The sequence below is a fragment of the Sciurus vulgaris genome, assembly GCF_902686455.1.
Source record: "Sciurus vulgaris genome assembly, chromosome: 8".
NCBI classification, from domain to species: Eukaryota; Metazoa; Chordata; class Mammalia; order Rodentia; family Sciuridae; genus Sciurus; species Sciurus vulgaris.
The window spans coordinates 91,849,313-91,863,567 of NC_136468.1; the positions used below are offsets into that span (position 1 = coordinate 91,849,313).

The following is a 14,255-nucleotide window of genomic DNA, read 5'->3' on the forward strand; positions in this document are numbered from 1 at the left end:
GGGGCCAGTTCTCCCCACCTCTTTTCTTGAGTCCTCTTCGCTGGGTCCTTATACCTGTCACATCAGATCTTAGCCCTACACTGAGCAGAGGAAGGTGGGGACAGCTGTGGGCCCTGTCAGGGGCCAGGAAGCTGAGGGGGAAGAGGAGGATGTATACGAGTTCCTCAGTGAACAGAGTCAGAAGGAGAACTCCCAGAAGCCTGAAGGGAATGATCCTGTTTCAGAAGAGTCTGGCCTGAGGGATGCCACAGTCCTCAGGAACTTACTAACATGGCCAGCAGATGTTTGCTTAGCATGGATACCTCAGGAGCCTACCTGGAAGGGGCAACAGGGCTGTCCTCAGAAACCTTGGCATGAGGGAACCCCAGCCCTGCAGAGAGAGCACTGGTCAGAGGCCCCTGGAACTGACCACAGAACATACCATGGGGGCTGTGCCAGGGCACAGGGCCAGGGCCAGGGGCAGGAGGAAGCCTCCCAGGGCATGGAATGCTGAGCCAGGGCTGCCCAGAATCAAGGATGTGGAGGAGGTTCCGGGAAGTGGCCCAGTAGGGTCAGCTCCCTCTCTCAGAGGGTTAATAAGCCACTGATTACCTCCGGCTGCCCAGGCTGACCAAGCAGACAGGGCCTGTGGCCTCAGGAATGACATCCCACCTCAGGGCCACTTTTTTCTGATCTTGTGGGCACTTAGGTGAATGGAGCTAAGTGCAGGCCCTCCAGCTGGCCACCTGCTCCCAGCAACACACACCACTCTGATTCCTGGAAGTTCCCTGAGTGCCAGGGCTTCAGCCAGGCAGAAGAGTGGCTTATGTCATTCTCTGCAGGATGGACCCTGGACAGAAGGCATACCACCACCCATGTGTGCATCCCCGTCCTGCTTCTAATGCATGTAGAACTCAGATACATCATTTCCTATCTACCAATGGGAAGAGACCGACACTCCTGATTAGGACTTTGGGGCGGGGGCGTGGGAGGAGAGGGGCCTCCCTGCTGGCCAAGGAGGGACCCTCCCTGCTGGGCCTGACTTGCCCTCTAGCACGCTTATGCTCACGTGCAGCAGGAGAGTGGGCTGGGCACAGGGTTCCTGGCTGGCTCTGTCACAGCCTTGGCTGCCACTAGGTCTGCTGGCTGGGGACACATAGGGCACAGGCTGGACTGTAGGGTCTGCAGCACAGCTGCTGTCCTCTCCCTGCTAAGGGGTCGTATGGTGTGTCCCCTTCCTTCCATCTCCTTTTTGCTTCTTGGCTCTGGGTCTAGCCTCATCTCTCCTCTGCTCAGCTCATCTCCCTGCCTCTTGCTCTTCCTGTCTGTCTCAGCCCTGGCCTGTCCCCTGCCTCTGCCCAAAGGATCTTTCTTTCTCTTCCACTTTTGTTCAGTTCTGTTCCCTGCTATTCTGTCTTTCATCCTCTCTCCTTCTCTCTCTCTCCTTCTCTCTCTCTGACTCTCACTCTCTTTCTCCCCTTAGTCTGTGTCCCCCTGTCTTTCCCCCTCTCTGATTTCTGAATGGGGCTCTCATCTCATTTTTCTATCTCCCTGGTGGCCTGCCAGTTTGATTGCCTATGTAAGGAAAGTCCTAAACTGTCCCCATTTCCCCCAACCTGCCTTCAAATCACTGGTTCAAATTGTTGGAGGGCTGAAGGAGCTGGGGCTTCCCGACATCCCTGTCTGTCTCAGGACTGCTCATGACACGACAGCGGGGGCAGCTAATAGACAAGCTCGCGGTACTTTCTGTGTCCCCATCAACTGTGACCTGGCAGGTGAGAGGACATCCCTAAAGTGACGTGCAGCGGTTGGGTCCAGACTGGGCTGTGAAAGACCCAGACAGCGCCTGGATCCCTGGAGCGACCGACTTCAGACTCATAATGCCACTCTGCGGTGGGATGGGGATTCCAGGCAGTCGGGGTCACGGTGCCCGCCTCCAGGGAGGGCAACGTCCACCCACTGAGTCCAGCCTGCCCACCCCGCCCCCTTCGGAGCCCTGGCTCTGCCCTCAGGCACCCCCTGAGCTTTGCACACTGGGCGGGGACACCTGGATTTCTCTGGCCCCCTGAGCGGGGCCAGCTTGGAGGAATTTCCCAAAGCCTATTAGAGCAACGGCTGCCTCCTGCCTGCCTCCTCGGGCTGGGCAGGGCTGAGGGCGGAGGGAGAAAGGGAGGGAGGGAGGGGGAGAGGAGGAAGGAAAAAAGTTGGCAGGCGGACAGCAGAGCCGTGTCTGCATCCATCGCGGAGAGGAGGCCCGTGCGGTGTGGGGCGGGCCAGGAGCAAGGAGAGGCCTTCCTCCTTTTGTGCTCCCCCCGCCCCCCAGCCCTATAAATAGGCCCAGCCCAGGCTGTGGCTCAGCCCTCAGAGGGAGTTGAGCACCGGGCAGCGAGCGGTCTCCAGCCAAGCCCCCTGCCAGCATGGCCAGTGAGTTCAAGAAGAAGATCTTCTGGAGGGCGGTGGTGGCCGAGTTCCTGGCCATGACCCTCTTCGTCTTCATCAGCATCGGTTCTGCCCTGGGCTTCAATTACCCAGTGGGGGGAAACCAGACAGCAGTCCAGGACAACGTGAAGGTGTCATTGGCCTTTGGGTTGAGCATCGCCACTCTGGCCCAGAGCGTGGGCCACATCAGTGGTGCCCACCTGAACCCAGCTGTCACTCTGGGATTGCTGCTCAGCTGCCAGATCAGCATCCTCCGGGCGGTCATGTACATCATCGCCCAGTGCGTGGGGGCCATCGTCGCCACCGCCATCCTCTCGGGCATCACCTCCTCCCTGCCCATGAACTCGCTGGGCCGCAATGACGTGAGTGGGGGACCCCAGGCTCGGGGGGTTCTAGAATGGTGTAGAGTGGGTGCTGGTGCCATCCTCTACCCATTGTGCAGATGGGGACACTGAGGAATGGAGAGGACAAGAGGTTGCTGGAGGTCATGTAGAGAGTTGGGGCTGGAACTCAGCTATGTTGCAGCCCAGGGCCTGTTTTCTGCTAAGCACTGTGGGAATCAGAAAACCAGAAAAAAAATGTCATGCCAAAGTCCCCTGTGGAGCCCTTATTGTGAGGAATGAGCTCTAGAGGCAGCTAACTTCAGGCTGTAGTTCCTCAGCCCTTGGCTGTAGTTTCTTGGCCCTCCTCAGCCCTGCCTGGGCAGCCAGCTCCCTTCTCTGCAGCCCTGCACCCTGGGCAAACTCTACCTGCTATCCGCAACCAGGCTGAAGGAGATGGCTGCATATCTGCAGCCAGTTCTGCAAATGTGTGAGCAGGACACCCTCAAGGAAGCCCCCTGCACTCACACAGGTCTCTAAATCAACTTCCCTTGGGAAGCGGGGCAAGAGCCCCATTCCATTCCTCTGCCCCTGGGATTTTGGAAAAGATAAAGGAGTGAAAACTCTCCTGTGGGCTATTTGCAGGTTGTTTTCCTGGATGGCAGGGGTGGGCAGAAGGCAGGGCTGGCCCCACAGTTCCTGGGTGCTGAGGGGTGTGGCATGTGTGTTTGTGTGTGTGAAGGGCAGGTGTGCACGTGTCTGTGGGCACAGATCTCTGAGCCTGTGCAAGCTGTGTGCACATTTGTGTGTGGGGGGTGGTGGTGAGTGTGTAACTGCATGTGCCTGTTGCTTCTGGCTTGAATGACAAACAGATGTTGGCAACTGGGTGGCAGTTGCTGAAAATAATCACTCCCGGGCTACTTAGCACAGCTAAGTGGCTGTTGGTGGCAGCTGCCTGTTGTCACAGACCTGGGCTTTTCCAGCTCCTCGGCCAAGTGCAAACACTGAGTGCACTTGGGCAGCAAAAGGGGGCAGTTTGGCCTCAGTGGCTGCTCAGGCTCAGAGGATGTCTCCGATGCAAGCAGGTGGGGAGATGGGGGCACTCTCCCAAGGACAGAGGCAAATCCAGAGCAGAGAGGAGGAACCAGGTCTAGAGAAATGAGGTTGAAGAGGCCCAGGCAGGACAGGCAGGTGCAGGACAGTGAGGGAGACAGTGAGGGCTCCTTGGGGATGGCAGCTGGCAATTATAGTCCTCTTGTGTCCCAAAGTTCAGGTCTTCGTGACGGCAGCCCGGGAGGCTGGGTTAAAGTCTGGTGCAGAGGGAGCTGGCGTGGCCCTGCCATAGGGGATTAGCACTTCTTGTGTCACGGTGACACCTCAACAGCCTTCTTTTGAGCCAACCTCTGCTCTGCTCAAGATTGAAGATTAGCTCTGCAACTGGAGTTTAGACTTTAGCCAGGGAAGATGTGGCTGCGGTATGGGTAAGGAACAGAGCTGGGATAGGCTGTGCCCCTCCAGGCTGCAGTCTCTCTGAAGGAGCAGAGGTGGGTAGGGTCAAGTTCACTCTGAGTAGATGGATATGGGCCCCACCCTCTTGATCCTCTGGACTCAAGGGACAGGCGGGACTCACAGAGTAGAAGGCTTTGCCTCTCTAGTATGGGCATCTGAGGCAGGGGCAGGAGGGTAGTGCCCCTTCTTCACCATCTGGATTCGGCTACACCCTGGTTTTAACCTTTATGCCCTCTCTGGTCTCCATTTTCCAGAGTCACCCCAATACCTGGATTGGTCAGGTCACAGATAGAGGAGAAAGTGGAGCAGCCTCATGTGGGGGTCAGCTTTGGGCTAGGAGGCAGGTCCCTGGGTTCAAGTCCTGTCTGCTACTAAGTGGTTGAGTTTCCTTGGAACTGAGGTCCTGAAGTTCAAGGAGACGAGGCCTGGTGTCATCTCTTGACTGTGCCCAGGCTAACTGTTCCCGTTGGCTTAAGCTCATCACCCAGCCCAGGAGGGTTTGGTTCAGGGGAACCCGCAGGTACAGTGCTGAATATAAGGGGACTAATCATTGTGGTGGGGACCTGGTGCTACCCCATCCAGACAATGAACTTGGGAGTTCAGGAGCACATGTCTAGGCTTAGAAACAGAGGAGTTACCCCCCAAAGGGTTTCCCTTCGATGCTGGCCCTGGGGTCCAGAGGGGTCCGGGTGGCCTCCCTGACTCCAGAGGGAGAGAGCACAGTCATTATAGCAGGTGACACACTCTTTCCTCTATGCCCCCGAGAGGCTCCCGCAGCCCCTCTATTCCCTGGCTCCACCCTAGCCAAACCTGGGTGGGGCAAGTGGTTGGCATGGAGATTTCCAAAGAAAATAGGGGAAAAAATGTGGCAGGAAGTGGTTGGGGTGAGTCAGGGGGTGTCCTCCCAGGACATGGTGGGGACAACTTTCTCGATTAATTCAGGGCTCAGTATACATCCTAGAAAGACCCCAACCTCCATCCAGCCCGTAGAGTCCTGGCTGGTCCTAAAAGCCAAGTCCGACTTTTGGCTAAGTGTGAGTATCTCTGTGGCTGAGACCTATCTTGGCCTGTCCCTGCCCTGGCTCAGTCACTAATACCTATATGACCTCACGACTAACCAGGCCTAGGTGACCCCGGTTTCCATCCATGATGGGACACAGCAGGGTGTGGCTGGCTCTGGGAAGTGGAGGATGCTGAGGGCCCCCAGAATCCTGCATTCGCCAGCTGTTTTCATTCTTCCTCTCCTGGCCAGCTCCCTGCAGCTGGGGTTGCTAGGTGCTGAGTGCAGGGCTGGGTCAGCCAGAGCCCACAGGCCTGGGGCGAGATAAGCCCCGTGCACAGCTGCCTGTGATAGAAGGCAGCAGGCAGGTGTGATAAGAGGTGTCAGGGCGGGCCTGGGAACTTTGGAACTGGGTGGGAGGGCCAGGAGGGCTTTGGGTAGGAGGAGTCGCATGAACCTGAATGTGGAGACCCCCAGAGAGGGAAGGGGCTTCTTGGTAGAGAACTGCATGAGCTCAGGCAAGGGGACGGTGGACGCCATGGCTTGGAAGCATTGGGTGTGGCCAGACTGGGGGCCATAGTCGGAGACTGGAGTTCCAAGGCTGCTGGGGCTCCAGATTCAGGCCAGCATCTGACTGCATCTGGAGGGGCTTCGGTCCCAGAACCTGTGAGTTCAGCCATCCTGGGAGCCCAGGCAGAGGGCATGCCTACTTTGTTTAGGACCCTCTCTCAGTCCTACTGATTCAGGGCCTAAGTGCTTGGCAAATGCTTCCACCTGCTGCATCAGGGCCTCGGTCCTAAAGTCCTCCTTTTCCCCAGTGTCCTGGGCCTCAGTTTCTCCAGCTGTAGAACTGCTGCCAGTTCTCTCCCAGGGTCGAGGCCCCTGCTGCTTCCTCCAGGGCTTAGGTGTGGGCTGCAGAAAGGAAAACCAGAGTTCTGATGACCCTGCTGGGGGAGAGGCTGGGACCTGGCTGGTGGTGCCATAACTGGGACGTATAATTACTGTTTCCAGCCAGAACCAGATGACGGGGAGGGCATGGAGAGGCAGGAGCTTTGTGGTGGAGACTTTCCTCACTGTGGAAAATTCTGAGGCTGTCTCCCCCATTAGAGTCCTCTGAGCAGCCCAGTCATTGCCGATATCGCCCACCTGGATGCTTGGCCGTAATTAGGCTCACCCAGGAGCCCTTATTCAAAGGGGCAATTCTCTGAGAGGGCCCACTGGGGTGCCTTGTCAGAAGGACCTTGCCCGTACCCCACCTTCCAGAAGCATGGGGCAGGGCTATAAGCTCATCGCAAGCCAACTCCACAGTCCTCCCCAGCCAGACCTCAGGGTCCAGAGAGGGCCCCCATTTTCTCCAGGGCCCCCCACAGCATTAGCCCACTGGCCTTTCCCTAGGCAGGTCCTGGAGGCTGGCTAGGGAGCTGTCCCGGTGGTGAAAGAGTCTTGGGTTCTTACTGACAGAGGCTCTCTGGGGCCCTGAACCCTACTCTTTAGAACCACTGATGAATCTGGGGTCTTCTGAGCAGCTGAGATTGGTGCGTCACACCTGAAGATATGGGCAGGAAAATGTCCCTGCGGCCCTATGTGCGACCAGGGTCCTCTCAGTCAGGCCTCTCGCTGGGAGCAGGAGGAGCTCCTCCCCTGCTGTGGTATGGTGCTCACGGGCATAAGGGAGGAACTGTCCACACTCATCCAAGCTACTGTGCGGTGAGGTGGGCACGCCCCAAGGCTGGAGCCCACAACTCAAAGATGGCAGAAGGACTGGAAACGTTCCCCACACCCTACAGCTGCTCCTCTCAGTGCCTGAAATTCCAGGCAGGGCCCCTTTCAGCAGCAGGTTTCTGCTCAGTGTAAAGAAGAATTAGTTTTCATTTGGAAGCAGCTGCCCCTAAGTTAATAAGCACCCTGTCCCCAGGGATGTGCAAGATGAATCTACTTGGCAGGGAGGCTGCTCTGGAAGCGCCTGGTTTGCAGAGGTACAGTGGGGTGGGCGCGAGGGTCTGTGATGTAGGCTCTGTGCTATGTCCGCAGTTTGGAGGGCCTGAGGGGGATCCTGCACTCAAGTTTCTGACTCCTGGCCTGGAGGGTACCGGCCGGATGCCAAGAGGGAGAAATCCTGGAGACAGCCTGGGGCTGCAGGCTGGGCCAAGGCCTCCATTTTGTTGCTGGGGAAACTGAGGCCCACAAAGGCATGGAGATTTGTCAAGTTGCTCAGTGGGTCATGTCAGAGCAGGACCGTGCCTCCAGCCTCCCGCCTCTCTGTCCTTGATGGTTTTTGCACGCTGCACACGTGCGTGTGGCACACACGAGGAGCACACAGGAAGCCCAGAGCACATTCTAATATTAGGTGTCCCACTCAGGCCCTGGGATCCTAGGAGGGGTGGGGTTCCTCAGTGGAGCCTCTTCCTTTCCCTGCCCTGGAGTAAGGAAAAGAAGGAGGGAGGGAGGGGGAAGCCATAGCTTTGTTTATTGTTTCTTGTCAGGAAGATGAAATGGCTTCTGGGAGCAAATAAAGGGCCCTTTGAGACTTGCTGCTTCTCACTTAAGGGGGCTTCTTCCCTTCCCGGTCCCCTCCCTCTCCAGCCAGTAGTGGTACCTGTAGTGTGTACGCGTCATTAGAGACACCCATGCAAACACACGGTACAGCCACCTGGGACCTCATGCTGCGCAGGGACCCCCCTGCCATGCAGAGCGTGTCTGGGTACGAGGTGGTGACCCGGGTGACATGTTCAGGGCTGGGTCAGGCACACGTGGCCAGTACCTGATCAGTTGGTCTAAATGTCCCCTGTGGGCTTACGAACAGTGTATATTCTCTAATTTGGGGGAGCAGAGTTTTTCCTATTTTCCTTAGCTCAGGCTTGTTAATTTTGCTCAATTCCTCCCTGTTCATCTTATTAACATCTTTTGATGACTTTGTTCTCTGAGTTTCTAAGGGAGGATTGTTAAAATTTTTCACTCAGGGAGTGGATTGCTCCAGTTCTCTTGTAATTCTGTCAATCTTTATATCATTTATTTTTAAGCCACATTGTTTAGTGCACACAGACTGAGGATTTTTACACCTCTTTGATAGGTATTTCCTATAATTATTATGTAATAAATCTCTCATGGTTTAACTAAAAAAGAGAATCATCCCTGGACATGTGGTTCTCCATAGAGACAGAAGACACTCATCTACAAAGCCACACAGAAGCACACAAAACCACGGATAACCCCATATGCATGTGTGAACACTACAGTGGTGGTACCATAGGGCCCACAGGCCACCCTCCCTTCCCAGTGATGGATCCTGCAGGCACTGGGCGGGTAGAACAGGCTTCAAAGTTTCCTGTTCTCTGTTCTTGGAGAGCAGATGCTCAGAGCCTCAACCAGGCCTGGCTCTGGAGCTTGCTGTTCCCCAAGGGTGGAGTGCCAGAGTACTTAGGCCAACTTGGGGGCTCTGGGTCTTAGAAGCTACCCTGTTGGCCTTCCCCGGGGAGGCAGGGAGGGTTCTGAACCCATTTCAGGGTGAGCTCAGTCCTGGGCTGCTCTGGAGCCTGGGACATGCTGGCAGTCACATAGCAGCCAGTTTCCCAGTCCAAGCAGGGAAAAGCCAGCTCTCTTGATGGACAGCCGACTGCCTGTGAGTGTGAACTGACACCAACACAGGGGTGAGGATCTTGGCTTTGCTTTCTCCTCCCTGGGCCTCGTCTCCCCTCTATCATCTTGCTGAGACTTTGCACAGACCACCCCATAAGGCTCCAGAGGCTAATGATGGGTCTACCATCTTCTGGCTAGAAAGCAAACCCACAGGTCCTGCGTCCAGAGAACTTCCCTGGAGCCAGTCTGCCTCTGGAGAGGATGAGAGGTCTAGAAAATTAGAATTTTCTGCTACTTCTGTGAACACACATTGAGCTCCCCTCCGCTGGTTTGGGCAGGGAGCTGATGGAGTTCCCAACCAGAAGGAGATAAAACACCCACCTGGGGAATGCTGGCTTCTCTCTTCAGGATGAGCAGAGTTCAGTGACGGCTCGACAGCATGGGGCAGGAGTTAATTAAAGCCAGGGACCCTGGAAGGCTTCTTGGAGCTGGTGGGAGTGAACTGGACCTAAAGTGATGAGCTGACATGGGTTTGAGGCTTGGAAGGAGAGTGTATGTTTCTAACGCGTCTGGAGAAATGTGTGGATTATTCTATTGTTCATACTTGTATCCATAAAACTGTTGTTTTTACTTTCATCAATGTAATATAAGACCCAGGCCAGGCCAAACTATGTGGGAACATGCAAACACACACACACACACACACACACACACACACACACACATACACACACACACACACACATACAATTTCCAATAACAAGTGACCACATACGATATTGGCCCGATTTAAGCAATCGTTTCAAATGTAATGGATTGAACAGTCACATAGGCTCTAATCTTTTACCTGCTCTTTCCAGGACATCACATTTCCACAGGCCTTTAACTGTCCCTTCCAGTTATGAATTATTAAGTTTTCCCAGATCTAATTAACCCAAGTGCATTAGGCAGTTGAAGAAAGGTTCAATAGATGTTGAAGGAATCTGGGGAGGCTTCCTGGTGGTGATGGTGTTGGAAGAGGAAGCTGTCAGCGCCATGATTCTTAGTGGTCAGAAAGAGAGTTCCTTCTGAAGTTCCCAGGCCAGGCGGCTGCCCCTGCAGAGCCTGGGCCTGGAACCAGAGCTACTCTGCTCACTTAGCTTGGAAAAGGGTGCCTTTGGGTAGGGACAGGGACCCTCAGACCTGGTAAAGAACAGAGAAGATGAGCCGCATCTGTGAGAAGGGTGGGATGGGGTGTGGGGAATTTGTGCACAGAAGCCACTTACAGCAATGTCTCCGTCATCATCGAGGAAGGGCTGGTTTCAGGATCCCTGCCAGCTAGCAATTAGGCCGGCCCTGGAGAACAGAGGCCGGCCCTGGAGAACAGAGGCCGGAGCAGGAGAGGAGCCTGAAGTTCACAGTGGGCTCAGGCTCCCAGGGTGAGTGGATGAACCTGTCCTCACAGTTCCCCACCGCCAAGCTGTCCCAGCTCCAGGCGGGCCTGTCAGTAGTTCCAGCGACCCTCACTCCCATCTCTGTAACCCTGTGCAGGGCCAACCTTTTCCCCTATCTGTCCCCAAATCCTGCAGATATGATGAGAAAGAACCAGAGCAAGAGCCCCAACCACCACCCTTACCTTCCTGCCTCTGCAGCCCTTCTGAATGCTGGAAACAGCCCCCATTGCTTTGAAACTTAACATGGCTCTAGAGGAGACCATTAGTCCCATTTTGCAGATGGACAAACTGAGGACCAGAGAGGGTCAGTTCATGCTCACATTGCCAGCAAATAAAACAGTCAGACCCTGAACACAGGGCTTCTGCTTCTGCCACCAGACCTTCAAGTGGGAAGAGAAGTGGGCATTGTCCAGAGGACTGGCCTGCCAGAGGTGACAGAGCTCTGGGGTCGGCTGGCTCGAGCTGGGGCTGCAAGGCAGGGGAGGGGATGTGAGTCATTCGCAGCCAGGCTGCAGACAAAGGCGGGAAGAGAATTGTTCTTGTACGATGGCCTCGGGCAGCGCTGGGAAAAGTGGAGGTATGCCCCCCACCTAGGATTTTGCAGAATGTCCTGTGGCCTTGGAGACACCCCCATACTCTCAGTGAGGGACGTGAGACTTCCAGGTCTGTCTTGTCTGGACACAGAGCTGCCCAAGTGGCGCTGTTGGGCATCTTTTAAGGGAGCCTTTGTCAACGTGGTCCACCTTCCCTGCATGGGTGCACCTGGCGCCTGGAACCAGTGCTTGGAACAGGTGCAGGGCTCCCTGAGGAGGGGTCATCCTGCGGCAGCTGCAGGGGGAGAGAGGGCTCCGGTGACCTCATGGCAGCTTTTATTCCCTTCTTTTTCCATGAGTCATGTTTCTAAAAGTGGCCCAGGAGCAGTGGCAGCCAGACTGTAGTGGCGGGGGCCTATGTGGCCGAAGAGAGGGAGGGAAGGACCAGGAGGGAGAGAGAGGAGAGAAGGAGGGACAGGAAGGGCAAGGCCAAAGGCGACAGGAGAGTCAGCCCCGGGGGAGGAGACAGGGAGCGGGAGAGCCAACTACAGAAGACTCTCAGCTGGGTATGGTGGCACACACCCTAATCCCAGCTACATGGAGGCTGAGGCAGGAGGATTGCAAGTTCAAGGCCAGTCTCAGCAACTTGGTGAGAGTGTCTCAAAATAAAATAATAAGGACTGGGTTATAGCTCAGTGGTAAAGCAATCTCTGGTACTGCAACAAAACAAAACAGCTCTGGGATTTTTTGATGTAGCAGGACATGGGGTAGAATGTTCTGGACTTTGTGGGGATAAAGCAATGTCTACAGGTCCCTCCTACCCACTTGCTTCTCTTCTTCTATGAACATCCCTGATGGTCTTCCCCTCCATCTGGGGCTCGCCTCTTACCTGTCCTTGGCTACCTGAGGATACTGGAGCCAGGATATGGCTGATGCAGAGACCCTACCTCACTCAGACCTCTGGTCAGAGAAGGGCAGGGTCTGCAAAGCATGGTGCTGAGCAGGAGCTTCATCAACAGTTGTGAGAGGGGACACGACCCTATGACCACTGCCTGCTCTGAGGGCCTGGGTGGGGTCCTGGCCCCTCTAGGCAGAGTGAAGAGCTGAGGGATGGCTCTGCAGGTGCTGAGGGTCAAGTCTTTTGTGCTGGGATTCCTCGGGGCCTCCGGACACGGTTGCCGCCTGCCCTGCTCACTGGGCCTCCCTGCCCCTCTCCCTACAGCTGGCTCCTGGTGTGAACTCCGGCCAGGGCCTGGGTATTGAGATCATCGGCACACTGCAGCTGGTGCTGTGTGTGCTGGCCACCACCGACCGGAGGCGCCGTGACCTTGGCGGCTCAGCTCCTCTTGCCATTGGCCTCTCTGTAGCCCTGGGACACCTGCTGGCGGTGAGTTGGGGGTCTTCCCAGGTGGGGGTCGGGAAGGGCAGGACCAGGGCAGCTATGGGACTCTGGATGGAACTCCTGCCATGGGCTGAGGTTATGGCAGTCCAGCTGAGGGGGTGGGGGAACCTGCCCAGGAGAGGGACCTCCAACCCTCTTTCCAGGTCAGCACCCTCCCTCTGGGCCTGATCCTCTCCTTCTTGCTGGACTTTCCTGTTTGTTCTTTCTCTCTCTCTTCCCCCACCCATCTCTGTCCTTGTCACTTTCCCGGCACCCCTGATTCTCCCCTATCTGCCCTGCAGATTGACTACACAGGCTGTGGCATTAATCCTGCCCGGTCCTTCGGCTCTGCGGTGCTCACCCACAACTTCAGCAACCACTGGGTAAGCCACCCACTTGCCATGGAGGTGGGAGGTGAGGTTCCCATTTGGCGTCACGTGGCAAGTCTGACCCCGCCCTTACGGTGCCTTTCCCATCCCAGAGGCCCTGGGAGATACCCAGGGTAGAAGATCAGGAAACTGGGGCCTGAGATGAAGGGACTGGTGGGATCACATGGCCAGAGGATTTAGGCCCAGCCTCTGCCCTCCTAGCTTAGACGGGTCCCCAAGTCCTTTCAGTAGCATGGTGGGAATCTTTGAATCCCATTCCTGCCACCTTTGTTTTTTGTTTGTTTGTACCAGGGATTGAACTCAGGGGCACTCGACCACTGAGCCACATCCCCAGCCCTATTTTGTGTTTTATTTAGAGACAGGATCTCGCTGAGTTGCTTAGGGCTGTACTGAGTTGCTGAGGCTGGCTTTGAACTTGCCATCCTCCTGCCTCAGCCTCCCCAGCCACTATGATTACAGGCGTGCATCACTACAACCAGCTCCATCCCTGCCACTTTTTGATTCCGTGTGAGATACCCTCTTGGTGCCTCGGTTTCTTGAGCTGTGAAGAAGGCATATGGTAGTTCCTCTCTACCAGGGTTACCAGGAGCAGGGAAGGACTCCCTCTCTCTAAGCTGAACTCAGTATAGAGGAAGTGCACCATGGGGTTTAGCTCTAATTATTGTTGATGTGTGTGTTCCTGGACAATCTTTTATTGTATTATATATCTGGGGCCCTTCCAAGGTGGTGGGTAATGGCCTTTCCTCAGGAAGGGGCTGGTACTGAGTCCCTGTGAGTCAGGGGGATGCCTGCTACCACACACCCTGGCCTGGGTCCATTCTAGGGACACTGGAATGTCCCCAGGTTGGACTCAGCCCTACCTACCTCTATCCCAGGCACAGGAGAGAGAGAACCCATCCACTGGGGTAGTGGGTGATGGTAACTGGGGAAAGCTTTCCAGGGGAGGGGCCTTTGGTGGCACTCCCAAGGCAGGGCCAGATGCCCTCTGAACACACCTGCTCTGTTTCTAGATTTTCTGGGTGGGGCCGTTCATCGGTGGAGCCCTGGCCGTGCTGATCTACGACTTCATCCTGGCCCCACGCAGCAGTGACCTCACAGACCGCATGAAGGTGTGGACCAGTGGCCAGGTGGAGGAGTATGACTTGGATGCTGACGACATCAACTCCAGGGTGGAGATGAAGCCCAAATAGAGAGGGCCTGGTGCAGGCAGGCATCCGTGTGGGGGTGGGGCAGGGACGGGCAGAGGGAGGGGAGGGCTGAAATCCATATCGTAGACACTCTGACAAGCTGGCCAAAAGTCACTTCCCAAACATCTGCTAGACCTGCACGGCCAGGCCTCACCTGGGGCATTTCTATTTCTTTCTTTCTGTATTCCTGGCCTCAGAGCTTCCTGGGGACCAGGTTTACCAATTCACCTACTCCCTTGATGCCACCGGAGGAGGTGAAAGAGAAGGACTCACCTGCTAGTTGTCCCCTCAGAGTGTGTTGGGAGGTGTGTCAGAAAGTGCTCCCTCATCCCAAAGCTGCTCACCACTCAGCTGCCGCAGGTGCCTGAGTTTCGGCCATCATTGCTTAGTGCCTTGGGTATGGCCCTGCTTCTTCTACCATGCACCTTACCCCCCAGGGGTGCTTTAATGGAGAAGAGATCTGGGCAGGTGCAGTGGGAGGAGAGAAGTTACAGACAGGCTTTGCTCCT

General features: G+C 55.8%; 1 protein-coding gene across 1 annotated transcript; it reads left to right on the plus strand.

Annotated features, from left to right (window-relative positions):
• The first annotated feature begins 2,250 nt into the window (after positions 1-2,250).
• AQP1 (aquaporin 1 (Colton blood group)) lies at positions 2,251-13,820 on the plus strand. Its single transcript, XM_079152129.1, has 4 exons — positions 2,251-2,780; positions 12,012-12,176; positions 12,473-12,553; positions 13,570-13,820. Exons 1-4 carry the CDS (start codon positions 2,397-2,399, stop codon positions 13,747-13,749), a joined length of 810 nt encoding a protein of 269 aa, XP_079008255.1. The 5' UTR covers positions 2,251-2,396; the 3' UTR covers positions 13,750-13,820.
• Positions 13,821-14,255: the final 435 nt, after the last annotated feature.